This window comes from Helobdella robusta (assembly GCF_000326865.2).
Source record: "Helobdella robusta unplaced genomic scaffold HELROscaffold_4, whole genome shotgun sequence".
Classification (NCBI taxonomy): Eukaryota; Metazoa; Annelida; class Clitellata; order Rhynchobdellida; family Glossiphoniidae; genus Helobdella; species Helobdella robusta.
This window is the reverse complement of record NW_008704902.1, coordinates 7,781,119-7,807,972: the sequence shown is the minus strand read 5'-3', so window position 1 is coordinate 7,807,972 and position 26,854 is coordinate 7,781,119. Positions and strand designations below refer to the sequence as shown.

General features: G+C 33.2%; 3 protein-coding genes across 3 annotated transcripts in view; all 3 read left to right on the top strand.

Annotated features, from left to right (window-relative positions):
* Positions 1-634: 634 nt before the first annotated feature.
* Positions 635-1,009, top strand: HELRODRAFT_152634 (hypothetical protein; the record flags this gene model as incomplete). Its single annotated transcript, XM_009024969.1, has 1 exon — positions 635-1,009. A coding segment is annotated over one exon (375 nt), but the record flags the coding sequence as incomplete, so codon positions are not given.
* Positions 1,010-4,432: 3,423 nt separating this feature from the next.
* HELRODRAFT_67238 (hypothetical protein) lies at positions 4,433-7,978 on the top strand (the record flags this gene model as incomplete). The annotated part of the gene is made up of 9 exons (XM_009024300.1): positions 4,433-4,591; positions 4,679-4,764; positions 4,830-4,960; positions 5,139-5,288; positions 5,347-5,514; positions 5,857-6,021; positions 6,116-6,248; positions 7,625-7,757; positions 7,835-7,978. 9 exons carry the CDS (start codon positions 4,433-4,435, stop codon positions 7,976-7,978), a joined length of 1,269 nt encoding a protein of 422 aa, XP_009022548.1.
* Positions 7,868-26,854, top strand: part of HELRODRAFT_67097 (hypothetical protein) — a gene marked incomplete at both ends in the record, with an annotated part of 79,651 nt that continues 60,664 nt past the window's right edge. The window contains 9 exons of the mRNA XM_009024277.1: positions 7,868-7,974; positions 8,047-8,257; positions 12,555-12,671; positions 12,736-12,877; positions 14,189-14,475; positions 15,942-16,106; positions 23,330-23,455; positions 23,513-23,728; positions 23,793-23,943. Of these exons, the coding sequence (XP_009022525.1) occupies positions 7,868-7,974; positions 8,047-8,257; positions 12,555-12,671; positions 12,736-12,877; positions 14,189-14,475; positions 15,942-16,106; positions 23,330-23,455; positions 23,513-23,728; positions 23,793-23,943 (1,522 nt within the window). The remainder of the gene's footprint in view (positions 7,975-8,046; positions 8,258-12,554; positions 12,672-12,735; positions 12,878-14,188; positions 14,476-15,941; positions 16,107-23,329; positions 23,456-23,512; positions 23,729-23,792; positions 23,944-26,854) is intronic.

Genomic DNA, 26,854 nt, shown 5'->3' with positions numbered 1-26,854 from the left:
CTGTGGTTTATTACCGTATATTATACTAGTATTGTTTACAAATATTTCTCGTGATGTGATTGTTCGATGTATCGTTTTTAGATGTGTTCTAATGGCTCCTTCTCTTCTGTGCATAGTAAGACGACGTGATAGGGATGTATTTGTCACTTCATTATATGAATGTGGCTGACGAGTGCATCCGTCAAGAGGGCAGTTGAATTCATATATTAGATGATTTCATTCCAAGGTTGAATTTTGTGGAGGCGTGCAATTATTCTTTATTATAAGGTTTTCCGTTTTTGCATTCTGATAATAAACTCAAGATTTACTTTATTGTCTTTAATTCTAGGCTTCACGTTTTTGAAAAAAATTTTCTTTAGAACAGATTCGTCTGTTATAGGCCCACCGGTTATAACTGGTCGTTGTCGTCAGGATGGGTGTCCAGATGTAAAAACTTTTCCCCAAATTATTACTATGCCATCACAAAAAAAAACAACGGCCCCTAGTCCCCCAGCAGGCCTTAAGTGGTCAAGGGGTGCCAAGAATCCCTGGGAAGTATGCAATAGCGGAGGGATGTTGCAGAAAAATTCAGAATGGCCCCTCTATGGTACTTAGACTTGGAACGCTCAATGTTGGATCACTGACTGGCCGCAGCATGGAAATCGCAGAAATGGTCGAGCGTAGAAGGATTGACATCTGCTGCCTTTGGGAAATCCGATGGAAATCGAATGGTGTCTGTCATGTCAACTCAGACAAAGAAAAATATAAACTATTCTGGAATGGTCAAAAGACGGCCAAAAATGGTGTTGCCCAAGAAATACAGGATATTAAAAGGATTAATTCACGTCTCCTGTGGATCAAGCTTCGCCTAGAAAAGCAAACAATGATTTTTTTTTCTGCATACGCACCACAGACAGGCGAATCAGAAGAGATGAAAAATGACTTCTGGGCTGCGTTCTCTGACACCATCTCAACAATACCAAAATCTGAAACAATCCTGATTGGAGGCGATCTCAATGGCCACATTGGAGAGAAAACAGATGGTTTTGACAACGTACATGGCGGTTTGGGCTATGGAGAACGGAAGGAAGATGGCAACCACATCCTTGAGTTTGCTGAAAGTTACGGGTTTTGTTTACTGAACATATATTTCAGAAAGAGTTTGAAACATCTCATAACATACAAAAGTGGACCATCAGCCATGCATATTGATTTCTTCGTTGTCAAGCAACAACACCGAAGGCTATTCAAAAATGTCAAAGTTATACCTGGCGAATCATGTGTCGCCCAACAAAGACTCCTTGTGGCAGACCTGATTGTTGAATTGTCAAAACATAAGTCTAAACAAATGCCTCGGAGAATCAAAACGTGAAAGCTGAAAAGCTATATACATTGACAAAAATTTCAACAGATTATTGCAACACAGTTAGACCACCAATCGCAAGCCAGTACAGATTGGAGTATATACAAAAACGTTTTGATAAACGCTGCAACTACATTTTGTAGGAAAACTGGTACAAAACGTCAGCGTGAACTGGACACTTGGTGGTGGATTGACAGTGTACAAAATGCAATAGCTGAAACATACAAGCAATGGCAAAAATCAAAGTCTGTTGTTAATCATAAAATTTTCCGTGAGAAGAACAACTATGCAAGACGTCAAGTCGCACTGGCTCGGACAGATCAGATCAGTGCATAGAGTAGCTCACTAAAAGCAAAGATGAACAAATGAAATCTCTGTATCGGATAGCAAAACAAGCAAAGCGTACGAAAAAAGACATAGTTGGTGCCTCATGTATCAAAAACGACAAAAATGAGATAGTTCTTGAACAAGATAAGATCAAGCTACAGTGGAGAGAATACTTCAACCGTTTGTTAAATGAAACAAATTTCATCAATGTCAACTTTGACGCTCCATCCATCAAAGGTCCGATTCTAGACATCCTTGTAGAGGAGTTTACAGAAGCTCTGAAAGCTATAAATAATGGAAAGGCAGCATGGCCTTCTGGAATCACAAATGACATTATCAAAGCATCTGGTACTGCAGGTATCCAAACGTTACTACAACTTTGCCGTGAAGTGTGGAGAAATTGCTCAATGCCGACTGAATGGAACTACAGTTCCGCTATACAAAGGCAAAGGTGATCCATTGAACTGTTAATTATGTTGGGGTATACGTCTGTTAAAACACTCCCTGAAAATTATCGAGAAAATTATTGAGAGAAGATTAACGTCGTGCATCACAATCGGAAATTATCAATTTGGTTTCCTGGCCGGGAAATCAACAATTGATGCAATTCACATCCTTGTGCAGTTTGCAAGAGAAGTACTTCGCAAAGCATCAATAACTATCACACATTTTTGTAGACTTTGAAAAAGCATTTGATCGAGTTCCCGTGAAGCACTCAGGTGGAGTCTACGTCGACAACTCATTCCAGAATATCTTGTTCGACTTGTGATGGAAATGTATACTAATACTAATCGTCGTTGAAGTTCACCAAGGCTCGATCCTTAATCCACTGTTATTTATAACTGTGATGAAAGAAATCACAAAACCGATACAAACTGGTGACATTTGGAATATAATATATGCTGATGATGTCGTTTTAAAAGCCACGTCTGAGCAGAATCAACACAGATGTTTGATGATTAGAACACCAGACTCACCGATCATTGATTCAAATTCAACATCAGCAAAACCAAAGCAATAAACACTGGTAAACCCATCTAATTCACAGCTACTGGACAATGGTAGGTAAAAATTCAATCAAGTGTCAGCAGTGTAACCATTGGTGTCACAAACGTTGTTCAAAAATAATTGGTACTCAATCTAAAGTGTCCAATTTCTGTTTGTCCTGCTTGCATCAATCTACAACAACAAATTCGAAATAGCAATGTTTTTGATGCTATTAAGGTAGAGAAAGTTACATCGTTTCAATATTTAGGGTATGTTCTGGATTGTACTGGAACAGCTGAAGCTGCCGTTCGAGCACGCATACGTGTAGCCTGAAATAAATGGCATCTCCTTGCCTCTATATGGATGCGGCGTGACATACCACTACTACTACAATCAAGACTTTATAAATCTGTGATACGTCCGGTTCTGTTATATTGTGCAGAAACATGGCCAATGACAACCAAACTGGAACAACAACTTCAACGAACCGACATGAAAATGCTCCGATGTATGCAACGAGTTAGTCTGAAGGACCACATAAAAACTACCGAAATCCTTCGTCGTGCAGGTTTAGATGATATAAAGGACGAATGCCGGCAACACCGTCTGCGGTGGTTTGGTCATGTCAAACGAAGTGGAAACAGTGCCATAACTTCTCTTGCAGATGTTAAGTACCTGTTACACGCCCCAAAGTCCGTCATAAGAAGTCCTGATCGCAAACAATTGAACAAGACATGAAAGCTCCAAATTTAAATGAAATGGATACAACTGATCGTCTAATTTTGCGCAAAAAATTGATGACAAAGAAAACAACGTCCTACCTCAGGAAATTGGGTCTCTGGACGCTAAACGAAGATTGATAGATTGATTGTTGTGTCATATATACAGTATGCAAAGGATAGCATTCTTATGATTACATATATTATTATTATAGTATCAATATTCTTGTTTGATAATGGAATGTTTACAAAACAACGCAAATCTATCGTAAATTGTGGTGTAATGTGTTTGTGTGTGTGTGTGTGTGTGTGTGTGTGTGGTGTATGTGTTTGTGTGTGTAAGAAAAATACCATATATAACACAAAACACATAATTGTATTAATTCTACCGAATAGTTGGCATTCTCTGATTTAAAGTTTTTTTTTATTTTATTCAGAAAAGCTTTTTTCATTAATCCTTATTCATTGGTTCTAACGGATCACTTTGTATTGGCCCATTAGTTTTTTTATTAATAATTTGTTTGTTGGTAGCAGATTTATGGCATTCTTTTGGATATTTTTTGCCCTAACCCCAGGATGTTGAATTGGCAAAGGTGTTAACAGCTTAAAACTTGATTCACCTAAACTAGTGGCGTGAACAAAACGCGGTTAAATATTAATAAAAAACGAATGTAAATTTAAATGATAAATTATTTACACTGAATAAGATTTTTAGGACAATCGGTACACTATTCTAAAATATAATTTTAAGAAAATAACAGTTTTACACGCATAAAAATAAATCGACTAAAGTCAATAACGACCAACGAAACAAATGACATTTGATCCTAAATTTTACTCAATGTAAAATTGACAAACCTTTTTAACTTTTAGTACTTTATTACCGTTAGTTTACATGTTTTAGATATATTAACACAAAAATATGATTTTTCAGTACTTATTCATTTTTTTGTCAATTTAACTTACTACTTATATTTTTTATTAAATTTTTTTTATAGCCTAAAATGTTTTTGTTTAATAATTACAGGAATTTCAAATAAAAAAAATATTTAGTACGATGTTGAGTCAAAAGTTGCAAGACTATGAAGAAGATTTGAAAGCTCTAGCAGATGTGATAACAATTGCAACAGTTGAAGTCTATAAAAACGTTTCTGCTAAATTACTGCCAACGCCGGCTAAACTACATTATGTTTTCAATTTGCGAGACGTTTCGAGAGTTTGTATCAATTTGTTATTTAAGATTTGTTCAACTTTTTTTTTACTTTAATTAATTAATTAATTTATTTAATTTTAATTTTTTAAGGTATTCTCGGGCATGATGCGAATCACAAAAATGTACCACGACAGTAAAATTATTTTATGTAGGTTATGGATCCATGAATGTTTCAGGTTTTCTGAATTGACTATATAGTAAAATTTGTTAATAAAAATATTTACTTTCAATCAAATTTCAGAGTTTTTCATGACCGATTAATTAATGAAAAAGATCGAGAAATTTTTGTGAGCATTTTAACTGAAAAACTTGGAACAGTTTTCGATTTAACCTACCACAATATATGCAAGGACAAGATACCTCCTGTGTTTTGTAAGTTAAATTTTTTTCAAAGCATTATTTTATGTTCAACTTGTTATCTCGTTTTTTTTAAGCAGATCAGCTTTTCTGTATATATTTTGATTATTACAACTCTTTAAAAATATACAAATATGATGTCATTTCACCAGTAGAATTTTTATCAATAGAAATGTATTTAAATAAATTTTAGGTGATTTTATGAACAAAGACAAAATATATGAAGATCAGTCTAACTTTACTTTATTGAGACAACATTTAAAAGAACAATTGAATGAATACAACAAACTGCATAGGAACATATATATGGACTTGGTTCTTTTTAAAAATACTATTGAACATGGTACTGAATTATTGTTTCATTTTTTTCTCTTTTTTAAATTTTAAGTTAAAATTGGCAGTGTCAAGGATAGTTCGTGTGGTCAGCAGGCCTCGTGGAAACATGTTGCTAATTGGAATTGGAGGGAGTGGTAAAAAATCTTCTGCAAAATTTGCAGCCTTTTTGTGCTCATACAATATATTCTACTTTGATGTTAAAAAAAATTATACGTTGGAAAATTTTAGAGAAGGTTAATTTCTGTCGTTTTGGATGAAAATATTGAAGTCTTAGGTTGTTTTGTTTCATTTTGTAATGTCAAGCTCAGGCCATTTCGTTTTGGGTCGATGACAATTTTTTTGACAAATGAATGAAATTTCTAAAATATTTTGCTATAATAAAATAACTGTGATCAAATTAATTCCATTGAAAGAAATAGTGGCATACATATGTGGACAGAACAAATGAGGAACTGATCAAAATAATGAATATATTTTGAAAAATCCTTTCCTAAACATTATTTCTTGATTTTGATTTAGTAGATTTACTATTTAAGTGAACTGATTGATAATAATTTGTGCGTTTACTATAACAGATATTAAAGAAGTGTATAAACAAGCAATTTTAAGTAACAAAAAAATTTTGGTTCTCTTGATGGAAAATGCTATAGGGGAAGACAGTTTTATGGAAGATGTAAATAATTTGTTAACTTGTGAAGATGTTTCTGATTTCTTTTCCCAAGCAGAACTTCAGCAAGCTAGTGTTTTATGAGTTTATTTACAATGAACGAATTCTCTTTTATATTTATATAAATGTGTATTTCAACTATAACGATTTTTTGATTAAGATAAAAGCAACTCTTCTGGAAGATAAATCAAAGGAGTCGTACAATTTTGTTGGTCAATCATTTCACAGTTTTATCATGGACAGATTACATAATAATTTGCATATTTTGTTAGGGATGTCTCCAATTGGAAAAAGATTTAGGTTTTTTAACATTTCCATTCAAAATTTTTACTACATTGGTATTCAACATTTTAATATATGTCATTGTGTTCCAAATTTTTAAAATGTACAGGCTGTGCTGTAGTCCAACTAATCTTTGCGCAAGCTAACATCAAAATGTTATAAACTAGCACATTCCATATAAATATTTAAACCTAATTATTAAGTACGCCAATCCGAGATCTTCAAATTTTTGAAAATATGTACCATAACCATAACAAAAAGAACACACAATAAGACGTCATATAAAATGTAATAGATTATTAGTAGGTTTTATTTGTTATAGGTGTTCTCAAAAATGCGTGTTTCCAGATTTTTTCCAAGCAATGTCATTGCTGTTCAAACTTTGCAAGTCGTCACTATCACACTTCTTTCATCGACTACCGTTCGCACTCTAGGAATCAGCGCCATACCATCCGTTGCTGATCTAAAGCATGAATTCGACCCTTTTTATTGTTTATTCATCGTTATTTGTGTTGTATTTTTATCCACAAGTGAATAATTTAATTGTAAAAACAAGCAAAATAAAATTCATTGTTATGGCGTAAAGTTCAACCAACATTACTCAAAAAATTATGTTAGGAGCAAAACATAGCTTCACTTCACCATAAATCAGTTTTTTTAATATTATGTATCCGTAACTTTTGTGATTATTTGAAATTAAGAAAGATATATGAATTTCCAAATTTTTATTTTTTAAAGCGAAACAAAAAATAATACAAACAAAACTAAAAAATAATAAAATATTTGGTAAACATCAGTTGAAGTTAAAATAACTCTGAAACTAATATACCCTTCAATACAACCAGAATATGCGAGAGCACTAAACGGACCTTGGGTGCATCCACATTGACATGTACTGGTATTTCAATTCATGTTCGGTATTGGTGATAATTATTATATGATGTTTCTTTACTTTAATGAGTCGCATTCATCCGCGCGCTTAGATGTAAGTTGCATAGTTGTTAGTCATTTATATTGTTTAAATATTGCCTGAACTCAACTTTTTTTTAACCAGGTTTAGGTTTCTTTGAATAACTTTTTTTTATCGTTACGGTTTTAAATAGTGTTGGCATTTTTTTGCGGTAAGGGCAGAATGGAAACAAAACCACTTCAGTCGATAAAATATTTGCTGAACTTTTTATTTTGCAATTTATTTTACATTTTTATTATTTCATTTAACAGGATTTTGTTGCTGCTATATTACAGCGATCATCATTATTTTTATTTACCAGTTTATTTTATATCATAAATCTTAATTTTCTATCTTAATCTACATTTTTTATTTTTCAATATATGAAATTAATTTATGGTCATAACAAATGCTTAAGTCGTTTTATCATTTATTAATACATTAGAAACAGGATGAGAATGTATCCTTCATTGATAAATCTGGCAATTATTGATTGGTTTGGCGATTGGCCCCCAGAAGCTTATTTGGAAATAGCTGAAAAATATATTGACGACTGGCAATTTTATGATGAGCATGAGGTAGGAAACAATTCCTAAATAATGTTAACATACGTTTTAAAAAGTTTAATAAATGTTTGCTTATTTTACAGTTTAAGTTGAAACCTTCTCTAGCCAAAATGTTTGCTTACATGTTCAGCTCTGTTTCACTATTTGCCCAAAAATCTAAAGATGAATTCAGAATTAATATATATGTTACTCCAACTGTATATTTTGAATCTATGGAATGTTATAAAACGTAAATTATTCAAAAGATTTTTTCGTTTGTTTTCATGATATTATTTTTTGCGTTTAACTTCAATTTAAATAGTTTATTTCTGCAAAAAAAAGAAGAACTTCTTGGCAATGCAAACAAATTGAAAAACGGTTTATGGAAAATTGATGACACCAAATTCAAAGTAGAATCAATGACTACAGAATTGGTGGAAGCCAAAAAATCTGTCGAACATTTTCAAAAACAGTGCGAAGAATATCTTGCTTCAATTGTGCAACAGAAACGAGAAGCTGATGAACAAGCAAAGGTTAGATTATGTATTACGATTTGAAGATTATAAAGAGGTAACTGGAGCTTCGCCCAATACATTTTTTCGACCGAACGATGATTTGCTCGTAAATGGTTCTAGTTTGTCATCACCTTTTTGGGTTTCAGCAAAAATACTTTGTTGTTTGGAGATTTGAACTGTTTTATTCTTCTTGTCGCAGCATCATTGTTTTTGATCTTGCTGATTATTTTTAGTGTTAAAATGACCATTTTCTTTTTTCTGGTTGTTTTTTTTGTTACAAATTTTGTAAAATTGTTCAGCAATTCTGTTTCTCATTTCAAAATGTTGTTGTGCATTACTTCCTGTTTTGCCATAATTTGTTTTCATCCTGTAATCTTCATCTCTCCTGATCTTTGCATTAAAAACAACATAATGGGATACAAATGTTAATTGTTCAATCCTTGAGATTGCCTGACAAACCTCTAGTCAATTCTTTTTCAAGTAGCTTACATGCTATGTCTTCAAACTTGAATTTTTTAGGAAGATAGTTTTGGGTCACTACTGCCAAATATACACTGTTGGTGTGATCAAGTTCAGGGTCGGAAAATAGGATTTACTCTTCTTTCTTTCTCTTCTTAAATTGTTGTTGAATGTTGAACCATTTGCCATTGAAAATTGCTAATTTGTTTTTTTCTCCTTTCTTTTTTTGCTGACGATGATGGTTATCTTTTCGGCGTTGATTATGACGACAGTGATAAATTTTTTTCTCGTAGCTGATGATGATGTCGACAACAAAAATAATATTCATTCTAACGACCAACTTGGTGAATAGATTTTCTTCAATCAGCGAAATATATTCGAGTCTAGGGTCGCCAGTTGTCGCAAAATGTTCGAAATTTCAAATTCGAATTAAGGTCGCTAATTGTCGAAAAAATTCGAGTTTTCACTTTAAAGAAAATAATGAACTGCGTGCGAGATCTTTAAATTATTTTATTAATGGCAAACTGCATTAGAAAAAAAAGTTAGTTTTAAAATCAATCATCACAAAAAACCAACATGGCTACAAACTAACTAACTCGGAAATCAACTAACTAATTACCGCAGGTAGTTAGGCAGTTAAACTAGAAAAAGGACGATTCGGTCGTAACATTAAAGTACCGAAAGAAGTAATTAAGTGAGCACTTAGGAAAGGCCGGGTTGAAGAATGGTGGGTAGACATAGTGATGTGTATGTATAAAAAAGCCGGGACGGCGGTAAGAATTAAAGATAGTGTAGGCAAGTGGTTTGATGTTCAGGCAGGTTTACATCAAGGCTCGGCGCTAAGTCCTCTACATTTTATTATAGTAATCGAAATGATTAGTAGGAAGATCAGAAGTGGGTTGCCATGGGAAATTTAAATGCTGATGACCTGGTTCTTATGGCTGAGAAAGAGGAAGAACTGAAAAAAATATCCAAATATGTGGAAATTATCCATGGAATGAAAGAAAGGGTTTAAAAATAAATGTTGGTAAGACCAAAGTTATGTGGAGCGAAGAGGGTTGAAATACTCTTGAATGTGGTAAATTTTCTCTGTGCTGTGTTAGTAAAGAGGTTGGAGGAAATTCAATACTATGTGTAAAATGTGATAAATATACTGACAAAAAATGCAGTGGTTTTATAGGAGACCTCAATAAAAGCAAGGAATTTGTTTGTAAGCAATATAAGTTGAAAGAAACTAAGCAAAAGGGTGATACTGGGTACCTGGAATATTTGGGATTTGAAAAGGATTTGTTATCTAGGTGATATACTAAGTGAGAATGGTGGATTAGATAGAGCAGTCTAGAATAGAATAAAAGTAGGATTGATGCAATTCAGAGAAATGAGAAAAATGACTTCAGTGCTGTGTTCTAGAAGTACGCCATTGGGCCTGAAGAGTAAGGTATATAAAGCATGTGTAAGAAGTTGCCTGTTGTATGGATGCGAAACTTGAGTTATGACGGCTGAAAACTTTATAAGACTGGAGAGAACAGAAATGCAGATGTTGAGAAGAATAATGGGAGTATCCTTGAGGAATGGTCTGAATAATGAGATAATAAAGAAAGGGTTGAGGATAGATGAGTTGTCAGATTTAGTTAGAGGTATTAGACTGAGATGGTTCAGTCATGTGAAAGGAAAGAAAATGAAGACTGCGTAAAGAAATGAAGAACTATTATAACTGGCGGTTTAAGGAAATGTGGCATACCCAATCTCACCTGGAAAGAAGTGTTGTCACGGGACATGAGGGCACTAGTCCTGAAACCAGAATTAGCCCAAAATTGAAAAGAATGAAAAAGACGGTTAAATGTGCGTGATTATGCGACAAGGATAACGCGGAATTTTTGTGAGCGAACCCTGAAACGAACACTGAGCGGCTCTGTTTCTAAGAGTGGCTTTGGGCACATGGTTATAGTGGACACCTGGGAAATTTGAAATTTGAAAGAGTGTTTTGAAAGAGAGTTTTTATCTAGGTTTATTTTTATTTATTTTAAAGGAATGTTATTTTTATTTTTATCTTTATTGTTTTTTATCTTTTGTTATCTAGGGCATATACTAAGTGAGAAGGGTGGAATGGATAGAGCGGCCTGGAATAGAATAAAAAAAAGATGGAAACAATTCGGAGAAATGAGAAAAATGACTTCAGTGTTGTGTTCTAAGGGTATACAATTAGCCTGAAGGGTAAGGCATATAAAGCATGTATAAGAAGTTGTCTGTTGTATGGGTGCGAAATATGGGTTATGACGGCTGAAAACTTTGATTGGGGTTGCCTCCTAGAGTTGAGCGCCTATAAACGTACAATGATTATGGTGATGATATATATATGATTGCTCATTGTTTAAAGGCTGGTCTTGCTGTTGCTTTGACTGGGTTCGAATACAAAGATCCCCGCCTATCATATGCAGTGTGCATGATGCGTGGTTTTCACGCGTATTCATTTACTCTGTGTGCTTGTCATTGATACCTCTGAAGCAAGTGAAAAAGAGAATGACTTTTAATCTTTTTTTATATACGCGACGAAGTTAAATTCATATTTAGTCAATTTTGAAATTGGCTTAAAGTTGTTTCGGCAATGTTGCCATCATCAGAGCCATTAATTATTGCTACAATCATATGCATTTTAGATTATTTAATGGTAGAATCGAAATTTGAGAGTTAATAGCATTAATATATATGTAATATAGGAAAGTTAATTTATAAGATATTCGAACAAACGTCATCAGCATATATACATCTTCAATCAACCTTTTTTCCGGTTTGTGTGGTCTTTTCAGCCGTGATATATATAGTTAATTATGATATTGAACAGAAGAAGTGCAAGTTGGAACACAGTTTCAATATTAAATTGCTCGTTTTTTCAATTCTAACGCATGCCAAGATAGTGACGTAAAGATTTTTTAACAGTCTGATTATTTTTTTTGTCTTCTACAATTTTCCAAAGTGCTACATGCTCCCAACTCTTCACAGAATAACTTGCTTGCGCCAGATTACCGAAACACAACACCACATGTTTTTGATTTATTTTCAGTAATTTGTTCAAGGAGAAAAATCTAATTTCGTTCTTTTCTAAACTCGCATTGGTTTTCACTTCATGTTTTTGTCTGTTGATTTTAATTAGAATTAGTCATGCAATTATTTTTATCTTTTTGACTTTAATAGCTTTTTTAATTTTTCAACTGTTATTTTCTCTACCATGTCTTCCTTAGTATTGGCAGAATTTTCTGCTTAGTACTGTTTTGTTAAAATGTCATGTCTTCCAACTGTTTAGCAATTTCAAGTTTTTCCATTTTATTAATTTTTTTATATTCTTTCTAAATATTAATAGTAAAATATTTTCATCTGTACCCTATTTAAAATGTGATAACATTTTTATTAAATTTTATGATCAGAATATTTTCAAAATTATATGGTCATTTGTCTTAGAATATAAATAATAATAATAAGTTTGAGTGGTTGTTCATTTTGTTTTTTTTTAATACTTTTAATTTGGAAGTTGGAAATTTTATTCCGTTACTTCTTGACCTTCTTTCAAATTTTTGAAAACTTTTATTTGCCTGTTAGTTTTGATAACAGATAAAAAGATGTTGATACATTTTTTGCAATATTTCAGTTGAGTCTTTGCATACATGTAATAAATATGTAATAATATATAAGCAAAATAATGTTTGATGTGTAAAATACTTTTTTATGGAGTTCCAATTTCGTTTGATTAATCCACATTTAGCTTTGAATATTGTTTTTATTTTGTTCCTGTATTACGCATCACGCATAAAGTTTATACAATTTCTATAATTTCTGAAGCCCATAATAATCTCATTTTTAGTCAGTTGGTCAGAAAAGTGAAAAAATTGTAGAAGAAGAACTGAAATGCCGCAAAATGGCCGAAGTTGCTCAAGCAGATTTAGCAGAAGCAATGCCTGCTCTTGATGAAGCTAAAAAAGTGATCTCAATGAAATATCTTGAATACATTATTGATTTTCATTATTTCTAAATAAATGTTAAAGGCATTGGAAGCGTTGAATAAAAAGGATATTACTGAAATTAAATCATACGGTAAACCACCAATGCTGGTTGAAAAAGTTTTAGAAGCTGTCATGATATTGAGAGGTAATGAACCTACTTGGGTAGAAGCCAAAAGACAGCTAGGTTTATTACACTTTTCGTTTATCAAGGATTAAATGTGTCATGAAATTTTGAATATTATTAAAATTGTATTACTATTTTACATTTTATTATAGTCACAGTTTTTTGATTTAGTTTTACTTTTGAAATATAATACAGATTAGTTACTCGTTCATAAACAAAAATTTGTTTGACTAGATTTTCTTACTGACTGCCTTAAGTCAGTTGCTCTTCTTTTAAAACACTTTTTTTGTTACTATGGAGCTCATAATCACAATAGATAGTGTTTTGAAAGAAGCAACACAAATTACCTGTAAGCGTAGTATCATAGTTTTCGACTTATCAAAGTCTCATATATAAGTAGTGAGAAACGTCTTTTTTAACCCCTGCTGTCTAGTTAAATTATACAGCTGCCAGTCCGATTTATTATTTATTAGTGTTAGTCATCTCGAAAGCTACAAAGGTCAATTTAAAAAGTAAAAGGTACACTCCACTTGCCCTGTCATAAAGTGTATTAATTGCGTGGACCCTTTTTGTGATTTTTTTACTTTTTTTCAATTTCCAACATTTCCGGGTTATGGTTTTTGTTAAAATGATTTTTCAGAGAGACTTCCAGCCTATACAGAAGTTCCATTGGTTGCTTCTTCTAACCTTAACCCATTATCAAGCCTGTGACAACATAAAGCATATGACGCATTTTGCAAGTCAATCCAGGTGCAAATTTGCCTGTAACTTAAAAAGATAAAGTCAAAAATAATAAAAGGATTTTTATTATGTTTTTTAATCTATATATTAGAGAGTTTAACGACATCATCTCAGAGAGTTTAACGACATTATTTTGCTACTACGTTAGAAGTATTAAAAGTAATAAAAATTTTAAAATAAAACAATGTTTTTATCATAAAATAAAAAGTGTAGACCTAGTTCCTGTACTATTACTATTAAGGTTTTATGCAATTCCATGTTCATGTGAATACATTTCATTGAACATGGAATAGCATAAAACCTTAATAGTAATGTGTCAGTAGTGTGTATGGAATATTACCTGTCAATAATGTCACGACGAACACTAAACATCTTTAAATTGGTATTTGGTTGTTACTCTATTGCTGTCCAGTGTTTTTTCAAACTAACTAATTTTTTAAGTTCTTATGGATGCCAGGAGTTAAAAACGGCTAACATCGGACTCTGGAATAGCAAATATTATATAATGTATAAAATTTATTTAAGTTTGAGGTAGTAAGAAGAGATAAAGATTAAATTAAATATCAAGTCAATTAAGTTATATTAAATCTTTTAGCTTGTTGAATTTTAAAAATTATTTTCATTCTAAAGGAGACCAAAATTTTATCAAACAATTGCTCAATTTTGATGTTGACAACATATCGGATCGCTGCCTCAAAAAAATATCAAGTTATTGCATTCAATCAGATTTTCAGCCGGAAATTGTTGGCAGAGTTTCGACAGCAGCAAAGTCTCTCTGTATGTGGGTGAGAGCCATAGAACAATATGCAAAAATTTATCGAGTAGTTGAACCAAAAAGACACAGACTTGCAGTTGCTGAGGGTCATTTAAAGGAAAAGATGAATTTACTACAGGAAGCTAAAAATAAGTTAACAGAGGTTTGTTGCATTGATTTATAAAACTTGCTAAGATATTTGAAATGATAAGCAAGTTTTAATAAAAATAATTTAGTGATTGTAAATTTTAAGAAAATTATTGAAACGCTTATTACTACTGAAAGTTTAACAAAATTTTGCGTTACATTTAGTTTTTTCAAACATTTATTCACAAACATTAAAAATAATTAAAACAAAAATGTCACGATAAATCTTTTTTGTTGTATTTTGATTATGGCTGTCACATATTTCTGTTTGAGGACATATATGAAACGGTTTTTTATTTTTAAATATTTCCTTCAAGTGTATGAAATGTGAAAACTTTCAATTTAGGCTGCACATTAAAGTGATTAGCACATTTAACTGAGTTTGAAGCAACTCGATCAAAGGCCTACGATGTCACCAGTGGGGTCACAAACGATGCTCGAGAATTACCGGCTCACTGAGTAAAGTGACTGATTTTGTATGTCCCGCCTGCATCAACCCGCAACAACGGAGCCCAGATAATGATACGATTACCGGGATCGAAATTGTTACTTCATTTCAGTATTTGGGAGATGTGCTGGATTGTACTGGAACAGCTGATGCCGCCGTTCGTGGACGCATACGTGTGGGGTGGGGCAGATGGCACCTCCTTGCCTCAGTACTGATGCGACGTAGCATTCCTCTACCGCTGCGCTCAGAGCTATACAACACAGCTTTACGTTCTGTTCTGATGTGTGGTGCAGAGACGTGGCCGATGACAACAAAACTCGAACAGCAGCTTCACCGAACTGACATGAGGATGATTTGTTACATGCAACATGTTGACGTAAAGGACCATATCCATACAACCGATATCCTGAACCGTTCGGGACTGTGCACACTGAAGGATACATGTCGTCATCATCGCCTACGAAGGTATGGCCATGTGAAACCAAGCGAAAACAATACAACAAATTTTTGTTACTGAGCACTGGCACCCGCCCAAGAGGTCGCCCGAAAAAGTTCTGGACGCAGACCATACAGGATGACTTGAAGGCATTTGTTCTCAAGGAAACATACGCAATGGATAGATCGGCTTGGAGACAGAAACTGATGAATGGAATAAAAAAAAGTCCGACCCATAACGGAAGGAGACTATAAATGAGGATTGATTGATTGATATGCTGCACATTAAAGGACTGCTCGCCGATCAGTTGAATTATGGTTTTTCTAAACTTAAAAATGTTCACTGTTTGTCTAAATTTTGGAAAGGAATAGTTTTTTTTAATTTAATTGGAGTTTTTATTTTACATTATTTTTTCCTTAAAAATATAATTTTCAAAAATTATTATAAAATTTACATTACTGCTTTTTGCAATAAAATTGATTGTTAAATCAGCAAATTAGTTTATAAAAAGTTTTAATAATGCAAGGAAAAACTATGGTTATGCTTATCTGAATCTTGAATTACGATATTTTGTTACAAATCTTTTGCTTTTTTTTAGATTGAATCGAAAATGGCTGAATTAAAACAGTCTTACGATAATAAAGTTCAAACTAAAGAAGAGTTTCGGATAAAAGCAGAACAAATGGAAATTAAACTTGAAAGAGCGTCTCAGCTTCTTGATGGACTATCTGGAGAGAAGGAAAGATGGCAACAAACTGTTGAGGTATAAAGAAATCAACAAAATTATTGTTCATTATTAAATTGATGATAATTATTGATTTGTAATTCAAGAATTAAATGTGCTGAATAGATTTTATGTATCAGTTTCCCAATTATACATCATCTTAACAAGCTCTAATCTAGGGTAAAATCTAAATGTCTGCAGAAACTGCTCGTTGCTTTTTGCGTTTTAATGGTTTTTGAGATATTTTCTTCATTGTTAATTATACGTATCGTTATGTTCAAAAGACGTTTGTAAATGAGCATCGGTTACGTAAGAGAGGTTTCTGGAACAATTCTAAAAATTTATTCACAGATTGGATTTGAAAAAAATCAGCATTTACTAAATTTTTACTGGCTTCAAAAACTATTTTTTCTATAACCAAAAAAATAGCTTAATTAGATTTTAGAACTTCAAGTAACAATTAAGACTAATGTTTTCCATTGACGTGTAAAAAACTCGAAGTGAATCCACGGGCGGCGTGATGGCTCAATGGTTAAAGGCGCCTAGTCTTGCTATTGCAATGATTGGGTTCGAATACAAAGAGATACCCGCCTATCGTATGCAATGTGTATAATGCGCGGTTTGCACGCGTATTCATATACACTGTGTGTGTTTGTTGTTGAAACCTCTGAAGCAAACGCAAAAAGAGAGAGGTTGTGTTGTTGTTGCGTTTTGTTAACCTTTAACTTTTAACGTTTGCTTTTGATGTTCTTTTTCAAATTGAAGTGTCTTATAAATTAGGATTTTAATGGCTGATTCATTTAAAAATTGTAATTAAAGATTTGTTTCAAATATTGTTGATTTTCTTTGTCATGTTTTTCTAAATTATGTAGGTATTTTGATTTCTGATTGTTTTAACCGGTAAAATGATTTCAATGACAGTTGATAGCTGCCGATTGTCAATTTTTTGTATGGTTAGAAAATAAAAATATAGGCGGCGCGATGGTGTAATGGTTAAGGTGGCTAGCAATGTTGAAGCATTGCCGCGTTCAAATGTAAAAAGATCCCCGATTTATGTTTGTTTGTTGTAATAATAATAATAATGCGCTGTATAAAATGACATTTTTACTATTATTATTATTATTATTATTATAGGATATTATAATAGGATATAACAGGATTTTTTTGTGTGATAGAAATGCAAATTAAGTGAACCATTTAAGACTAATCTGCTCTCGTGGTACACATTCTTTTTATAAGATGACGAGCTTCGGAGATTATTTCATGACATTTTACTATATATATTTTTTAATTTTGATTTATGTATGTTTTTACGATGAAAATAAAAAGGTGTTCCCATTATTATTATTATTATTATCATCATCATTATTATTATCATTATTATTATTATTATAAAACTACGAGACCATTAAAACTCACAGTCAACAACTCTCACTTCAACAATTCAATAAAACAACTGAAAAAAGAACTGAAACAACTTAAGCTATTGGGTCAAAACAACCAGCGCTTTGACAGTCTAATAAGCAAAGCAAGTAAAGCGATAAGATCAAGAATAGCATCAAAAAAACATCAAAAGATGCACTCCAAACGAATGACATCACAGTTCAGCTCAAGAAACGATTTTGGCCTTCATGTAAAAAAATATTCAACCAAACAACGAATCTGAAGCCACTTTTTAACGTCATCGAGGGCAATAACAAATATTTCCATTTAATTCTCGACGACCCGCACCAAAAAAAATCAGCTACCCAACTGGGTTCCAAAATTACAACAACCTTCACCACCCTGCCACACTAGCCCTCCTTCTTATCACAAAATCTCGACAATAATTCGCAAATACAAATCAAAATCTTCTCCATGTACGTTTGACCAAATTTTTATAATCCCATTTAAAAAATGCCCAATATTACGCACAATTCTCCACAAACAGCCAGTTAAATGCTGGATATCCTGCAGAATCCCAACTTGTTGGAGGAAGGGCTTCACAATTCTCATCTACAAAAAGGGCGACGCTCATGATCTATCAAATTTCAGACCCATAACTTTGCAACCTACATTATACAAAATATTTTCATCATTCATCAACAACAAAATTTATAACTTTTTCAAAAAGAATGCATTTATCAACACAAACGTTCAGAAGGGGTTCTACCCTAAAATTCACTCACCTTCTTAACGATGCGAGGAAACACCAAAGAACCTAAAATTGATGGACTGACAGAGCGCAATCAACTTTTTACTCACCTTCTCAACGATGCGAGGAAACACCAAAGAACAATAATTGTTTCCCTACTAGACCTTCGAAACGCATTCGGTGAGGTCAGCCACATTCTCTTCACATCAACTCTGGACTATCATCATATTCCATCTCACACAAGCAGCCTAATTAAGACATATACACTATATCAATAACTGTATCCGTAGCCGACCAACTAACATCCCCCATTCCAGTCAATCGAGGAGTGCTCCAAGGAGATCCCGTGTCGTCACTGCTCTTTAACCTCTGCTTCAATCCCTTAATGAAAGTAGTTGAGAAAGCTGAATTTTAAGAATTTGGATACATTTGGGTCCCACAGCTAATTTGAAAGCAAGAGCATGCAATTTGCTGACGATACGGCGATTGTTGCTAACAACACAGAAAGTTCACACAAATTAATTAACTTGAATCAGGCATGGTGCACAGCGACTGGAATGAGTTTGAAGATTTACAAGTTTTCCTCATTTTTGATCAGAAAACGAAACGGTGTTTACGAACAGTTCCCTCCGGTGCTATCCATTAATGACAAACATATCCCTCAAGTTGTCATTGGAGGCCACTTCGTATATCTTGGTAAATTGTACGACTACGAAGGAAACAACACAGAGACCAAAAGCCAAATGATCAACAAACTGAAAACAATACTATCAACTGTCACTGAATTAAAGAAAATATTATAACTAAAATACAACTAAAATTGAAAATATTAAGATGCTACCTTCCATCACAGTTTGCATTTGAGTTTCGCGTCTACAACGTTTTGCTAACCTGGATTGAAACGTACCTGGATCCACTAGTTACCGATACGGTTAGAGCATGGTTGTCATTGCCAATTAGCAATTAGCTTGTCGCTCCCCAGTAAATCATGAGGTCTAAACGTTAGATCACTCAAAAACTTTGCCGAATCGTTACGATTGAAACTCCGAAACTATCTGAAGTCAAACAGCAATGATGAACTAAAGTGTTTATGGAGTAAGTCGTACAACAGCTACACAAAGATTGACAATTTGCTTCCGGACACAAAGGATATCAAACCGACACTTGAAGCGCTAATGACTCAACAAGAAAATGCAGGACTAAAACATTTGCTGTCGCTCCACTGCCAAAGGACGGTTCTGAAATCGATTAAAGACCACATTTCCACGACTAGAATTGCTAACTGATCGAAATTCACTGAAAGTCTACCAGACACCCTATTCAAATTCGTCAGGAAAAGTTTCATCCAACAGCTCCCCACGAATGCTAATCTGTTTAGATGGGTGAAATCGTCAACTGCCTTTTGCCAGCTCTGCAATGCAAGGCAAACCAACAAGCATGTTCTGTCCAACTGCAACTCGATGGTGGCACTGAATAGATACACTAAACGCCACGACAACATTTTGAATATAATCGTAGAAAAACTAAAATTGTGTGCGGCACGAACTGCAAAGATATCCGCTCACTGTCGTCTTTCTTCAGGACATTACGTCCTGACATCGCATTGCTCCGGGGCAACACAATCGAAATATTGGAACTGACGGTCTGCCACGAATTGAACTTTCTTAACTCCAAACAATATAAAATATCTTAATATTCTAATTTGCAAAATAATTTACTACACGATTTTCAACATTTAAAAATATTAATGAACACTTTCGAAATTTCGCGCTAGGCTTTTTTAAGTATTTCAATTTGACATTAATCGACTTAACTTGGTCTGACCAATTTAACAATAGTCTCATGTACTCTGCAATATCGTCATCGTAAGCCATTTATTGTGACAAAAATACTAATTGAATGCATCATTTAGAACTAATCTTTTATCTTCTTTAGGATGTCGAGCTTCGTAGAATATTGTAATTTTTAATTTTAAAACAATTTTACTTTTATTAAATTTTAATTCACTAACGATTCTTTTTAACGTGTGATTTATGATGAAAATAAAATGATGTTCCCGTTTTTATAATAATTATTATTGTTGTTATAATTATTATTATTGTTGTTGACGACGACATGCCTACCTTTTTTGGTTCTTTTCGTTTAAGTATTTAATCTAACTTGGTCAGTCGAACAAGTTTAATAGGTTTATAAATGTTAATATTAATTAGTTATAAAATGTGACATAAAAATTATAGACATTTACAACTTGCATGAACTTCATCTATAAGCTTGCTTTTTTTACTTAACAGCTTAGCCATTAGCCCGCTTGTCAGCATTCGCCGTTTTACATTGTATAAAACGATTTTGACATTTTTTTTTGTGTGTGCAAGCTTTCAGAAACAGCATCAATATTGTTGACTATCCAAGCGCCCATAAAGCTACACATAGGACGTTATACAAACATTCAATTAATCTTTGTTTATAGTCTCCATCCGTTATGGGTCGGACTTTTTTATTCAATTTATCAGCTTTTGTCTACAAGCCGATCTATCTATTGCGTCTATCTATTGAGACCAAGTGCCTTAAAGACCTCCTGTACGGTCTGCGTCCAGGACTTTTTTGGCGAACTGGGTATTCCAGATCTCAAACTTTCTGGCTGCATCTTGTTTCGAGGCCGCCGTCAGGACGATATCATCTGCATATATCACATTCCATATGTTAACCGAGCCTATCGGTTTGATTATTTATTCCATCACCAGGAGGATATTGATCCCTGATGGATGCCAACGTTAATGTCAAATTCATTCGTGTTACCGGCTGTTGTGCTGACCAGAGTTTATGTGTTAAAACGCCTTAAAACGGCTTTTTAACGACACTTGTTCTCAGGCGTTTACGGTAGAAAGGGCTTTTTTGAGGAGGAGACATCTATTATAATCAATTTTTGCCATTTTTTAAACATTGCCATGTAAAATCTCTAATAAGTTTTCAAAAAAAAATCTTGTCGGAACAACATTAAACATTTTTTTAAACACGAAAATTCAATCCCAAAAATTCACATAAATTTTCAAAAAAATAAGACGTTAACTCGTCGTCCCTCGTCGGAAAACTTTTCAAAAATTCCAAAATTTTATAATTATGCCCGTATAACTCCTAATAAATTTTCAAAAATTATCTCATTCATAACAGATAGTATCAATGGTGGATCTCCCTGCCATGAAACTGTATTGGTAACCACATTTTAAAACGCACAACTTTTTCAACTTTCAGGGGTGTTCCAGAAGACGTATAACCCGGTATGAGAAGTATTTCAGTGGGTCTCTTTTTTTATATATCGGCATAGTTGTGCTACTGTTCAATCCCACTGGTAGTATCGATTTACTTTACATCTCCCAACAGATGTGTAAGAGAGCTCGGAAGCCTGTCCACCAGATATCATTTGTAAGTCCAGACGGACCAGCCGCTTTACCCTTCAGCGCATTATCTTTAGCGCATCCGTTAGCTTATCAACTGTGATGCCCTGAATCGGTCCTTCCACCGTAAGTGCATCAAAGTTCACCCCAATAGGGTTTGTTTCATTCAATTACGGGTCGAAGTAATCCTTCCAGTAATTCTTCACTTCATTCACTTCACTTCACTATATCCTTTTTCATTCTTTTGACCGGATTTGCTATTCGGTAGAGTGACCGAGTTTGCCTTTACTTCCAGTCAGCCATACCTTGCATTATCCGAACTCATCATTCAAAATAGTCGTAAGAAAATAACATTACCTCCGGAACACCCATCAATCACTCGCACAAGTCAATTAAAAATATTAGGCATCACATTCTCCTCCACACTTAATATAGCACCTCATATCAATCACATCATCACAAAAGGCTTTCAAATATATCACGCACTCAAAACACTTTTCTCACATAGTCTCAGAGGCATCAAATTATTCGACATCACTGAATCACTCATGATCTTACGCATCAAGTATGCAGCTCCTTCCTGGTCTGGTTTTGCTACACAACAACAACTTCAACAAGTACAATCTCTCATCAAAAAACTAATCCGCTTCAACTATCTGCCTGCATCATTATCCTACTGTCACTCTGATATTCAACACACTCGATTCAAGACTGTTCACGAAAGTAGAAAATAACAACAACCACGTCATTCATCCTCTACTACCACCAATTAAAACTACGACACACAACCTTCGTCAATGCAAACATAACTATCATGTCGCACCCAATCTACATATCAGGAAAAGACTTTCATCACAAAACATCTCAAACATGTTAACACTCAATAAAACTTTATCATTCACACAACTAGTTTTTATTTATTGCTCTTCTCACTAACTCACTAAGTCATCATCTAGTCTATTAATTTGCGTTTTTATGCCATTACTTCATTTTATTGTCAATTTATTATATTTTCTATTGTTTAATTTACTTTAATTATTTATTATTTACTTTTTTCTATTTTATCTTATTTAAAATCAATCAATCAATCTTTGTTTAGCGTCCAGAGACCCAGTTTTCCGAGGTAGGACGTTGTTTTCTTTGCCATCAATTTTTTGCGCCAAATTAGACGATCAGTTGTATCCATTTCATTTAAATTTAAAGTTTTCATGTCTTGCTCGATTGTTTGCAACCAGGATTTCTTTGGACGAAGATTGATTGATTTGATTAATTGATATTTGATCTTATTTTTTATGTTTAAACATATTTCTTTCTCTACTTTTATTTATTTATTCTTTCAATTTTGTACTACCGCCTTGCATGCTGTAACAGTTTCTGCCTCTGTCAGATCCTGATTTTTAAAGGAATAATAAAAAAAATTCTGCATTTATAAAATGGAAATAATTATAAGTAAACTCGATAATGTTTTGTGTAGAGAAAAATTTTACATACTTTTCGCTCAAATTGAACAATTAATTTTGCATGCAGCAATTTCAGTTCCTGTTTTGTTTAGTTTTAAGTAAATTTATAATTCGATTCGAATTTTTATTAAAATGATCTTATTATCTGTTAAATAGAATAGAGCTATACAGTTTGCCTAAAAATTGAATGACTGGCCAATGAATGAAATAAAGTAGATTTATGCAACTGGCTGATATTGTGTAATAATTTTTTTTTAAACAAGTATGTTTTTTTAGGTACTAGAAAGTGAAAGTATGTTACTGGTTGGTAACGTAATGGTCGCTTCCGGTTTTGTTACTTACACTGGAATATTTAAACGCACGTACAGAGAAGATATTATTAAAAAAATTTGGCTGCAAGAAGTATATATCAAATTCTTGCAATTTGTCACTAGTTTGACTTTCTTTTATTTTTAACAGATGAGTCGTTTGGATATACCTTATTCTAAAAGTATCGATCTTATAGAGTTTTTAACTGATCCCACAGTTGTCCGAGACTGGAATATGCAGGGTTTGCCAGGAGATACCTTTTCTATTCAAAATGGTATTATTGTTTCGAAAAGTCTAAGATGGCCTTTGTTAATTGATCCGCAAGGTCAGGCATTTAAATGGATAAAAAATATGGAAGGATCAAAGGTAATATAATTATATTTGAATAATTGATATAGATGACTTCAAATTGTAATAAAAATATACTTAGAATTTGAAAGTAGCGGATTTACACACCTCCGATTACTTGAAAATTTTTGAAGGAGCTACTGTCATGGGTGTACCGATGATAATAGAAAATGTTTCAGAAGATATAGATGGCCAATTAAATCCTATTTTGGAGAAGCCTGTTTTACTATCAGGTTCTTAAATAGTTTCAATTACTGCCAAAATTACATTCAAAATTGGAGAATAATCTGCTTGTCAGTCTGTTTTTTTATTAAACGTATTTATCAGGCGCATATAAAAGATTTTGAAATTTTAAAATTCTAAAAATTTATTATCGATATATCTGTATCAACCGAGCAATTGGAAAGTTTTTTTAGACGTACGGTACAGGTTTTTAGATTCTACAAATATGCTGATTACCCCATACAACTTTCGGAGATGCTTTTTATAGTGCGATGACCTGTTTGTTTTTATATATATATATATATATATATATATATATATATGTTTGTTTTTATATATATATATATATATATATATATATATATATATATAGATAGATATATATATATATATATACATATATATATATATATCTGTGTGTGTGTGTGTATTATTATTATTATTAAGAAACATTTTTATAGCGCCAATTAAAATCCTTTCAAGGTCACTATCAAAATAATTTAACAAAATTATTACTGTGCGTAATTGTCACAAATAAATAAATAGCATGCACAATGTCGCCATAGCAATACAGAAAACAAAATTGTTACTATACATAAACTAAATATATACTATACAAGCATAAACATATTCAAGCGGAAAATAAAAATGTTTTCAATTCTTTTTTGAACAAAGAAAGACAAATTACAGGTCTTCTCATTGATGCCGGTAGGCTGTTCCAGATGGTCGGATCGGCAATTGTCTTGCTGGAACCACCAGCAAATTCATATTATCCGACTGTAGATGCGAACTTGGAGTTATTTTGAACTGACTGAAGAATCGCAATTGACCTTGTAGGCAGACTATAAAACAAGCTATTACAGTAATCCAGCCGTGATGATATGAAAGCATGAACTAAACCCTCCATTGTTAGTCTGTCTAACAAATATCTAACAGCAGCATTTCTTAGGTGCGTAATACAAGAGACAGATATCATTTAGATGTGGTCCTTCACGGACTCCAAGATTGGAAGCTGTTATACTGAAGGATTATTTGACATCTCTTATTTTAATGGCATTAATGTTTATCTTTATCAACTGCTGCCATGTTTCAACTGGAAGCAACTGCATCTTGCATTGGTTCAACTTTAATGAGTTATTTGATATCCAATGACCAATCTCCGTCATGCATTCATTATATCTGTCAATTTCATTTCTAGACGAGTTTGGAGGACCGGTGACCAATATCCGAATGTCATCAGCAAAGACATAAAAAACAAATCCATATGAATTGATTATTTTAATTACGTCGAATGTGTAAAGCAGGAATAGGATGGGCCCCAAGACAGACCCTTGCGGCACTCCGGATGACACCAATGCTACATCTGACACTGCGTTTTTAAATGCAACCTGTTGTGTACGGTCGATGGATTATGATCCGAACCATTCGCGAACAACACTAGAGACACCATAAGTAGAGCATAATATAGACAAAAGAATGTTATGGTAAACACAATCAAATGTTGATGACATAACTAAAAATGATAAAACCGATGTTTTTTTTCATTTGCAGCAGCAAATAAATTTGATAAAACGTGTAATATAGCAGTTTCAGTGAAGTGGTATTTGCGATATCCAGACTGATGAATTGAAATTAAATTATTTTTATCCAGGTACTTCAGAAGACATCTCAAGACAGCACGTTCCATGATTTTTGAAATAAACTGCGGATTAGAAATTGGTCTATAGTTCACAATCTCATTATCGTCATAACCAGTTTTTTTCAGGATTGGCACAATTCTCGCATGCTTAAAATACTTTGGTACTTTACCCAGCCGTAGACAGAGATTAATAAACCTCGTCAAGAAACAGATGAAAACATCAAGATATTTTTTAAAAACATGTGTTGGCATAATGTCTAGAGAACAAGTTTTAGAAAGCGAATCCAGAATGATTTTTTTGAAGTCGTCTTTAGTGATCTCTGGAAACGATGTGAATGAAGCGACTATAGGTGATGTATGTTTGATTGACGACGCAGCTGACATACAGCTTGACTTTGTAGATTGAATAATTTTTTTGACTGTCCATAAAATATTGCAAAAAATCTTGAGGTGTGTGTTTGACATCCGTATCCAACATATCATCACTACCGTTACATAAACATTTTTTACACTTTGCCATTTAGCATTTGGATTGCTAGTGGTCTTAATTAAATTGTTCCAGTACCCAATGCGCTTGTCTGAATAAAGTTTATGTTTATCTTTCAAAGAATCTAACCAATTATTGCGATGCAAGTTTGACAAATAAATCCTGTAGTTCCTTTCCATTTTTCGACATTTGTGTTTAGCTCGCAAACCAAGATGCAGCTCATTCACTCTTTTCATAAATCACCCGAAGTGTCGACAATAATTTTTATTTCATCATGGAACGTGATCATTTCATTTTCAACGTCTTCACTTCGGCATGGACCTGATATAGGAGAACTAAACACTGCCTGAATGAACTGAACCTCATTGAAGCACTTCCATGATCTGACAATTTTTTGGTTTTGATGCCATATTTGCGATCAATTGATGTTTTAATTTCTATGAAGCTAGGGTCAGAAAAAACCCCACTTGGAGATACCATCGTACTGGAAATAGGAAAATTACTAGGTCAAGAGTACCACCCAGTATGTGAGTTGGTTCATACACTTGATTTATCAACTGGGATGTTTTTAATATTTCAAACAAACGAATGGTATGTTTACCATTAACTTTTTTGATATGCACATTGAAATCACCCATCATCAAGATGTTACAGTTTAACATTGTAACGTATTCTAAACTGATACCAACTCCTTGAAAAACAAGGTAGTTATCTGTGCTGAACCTGGCCTATATATGGCAATTAAAATCAACTGACTCTTATTAATCATTATTCTGATGACCACAGCTTCAAATAG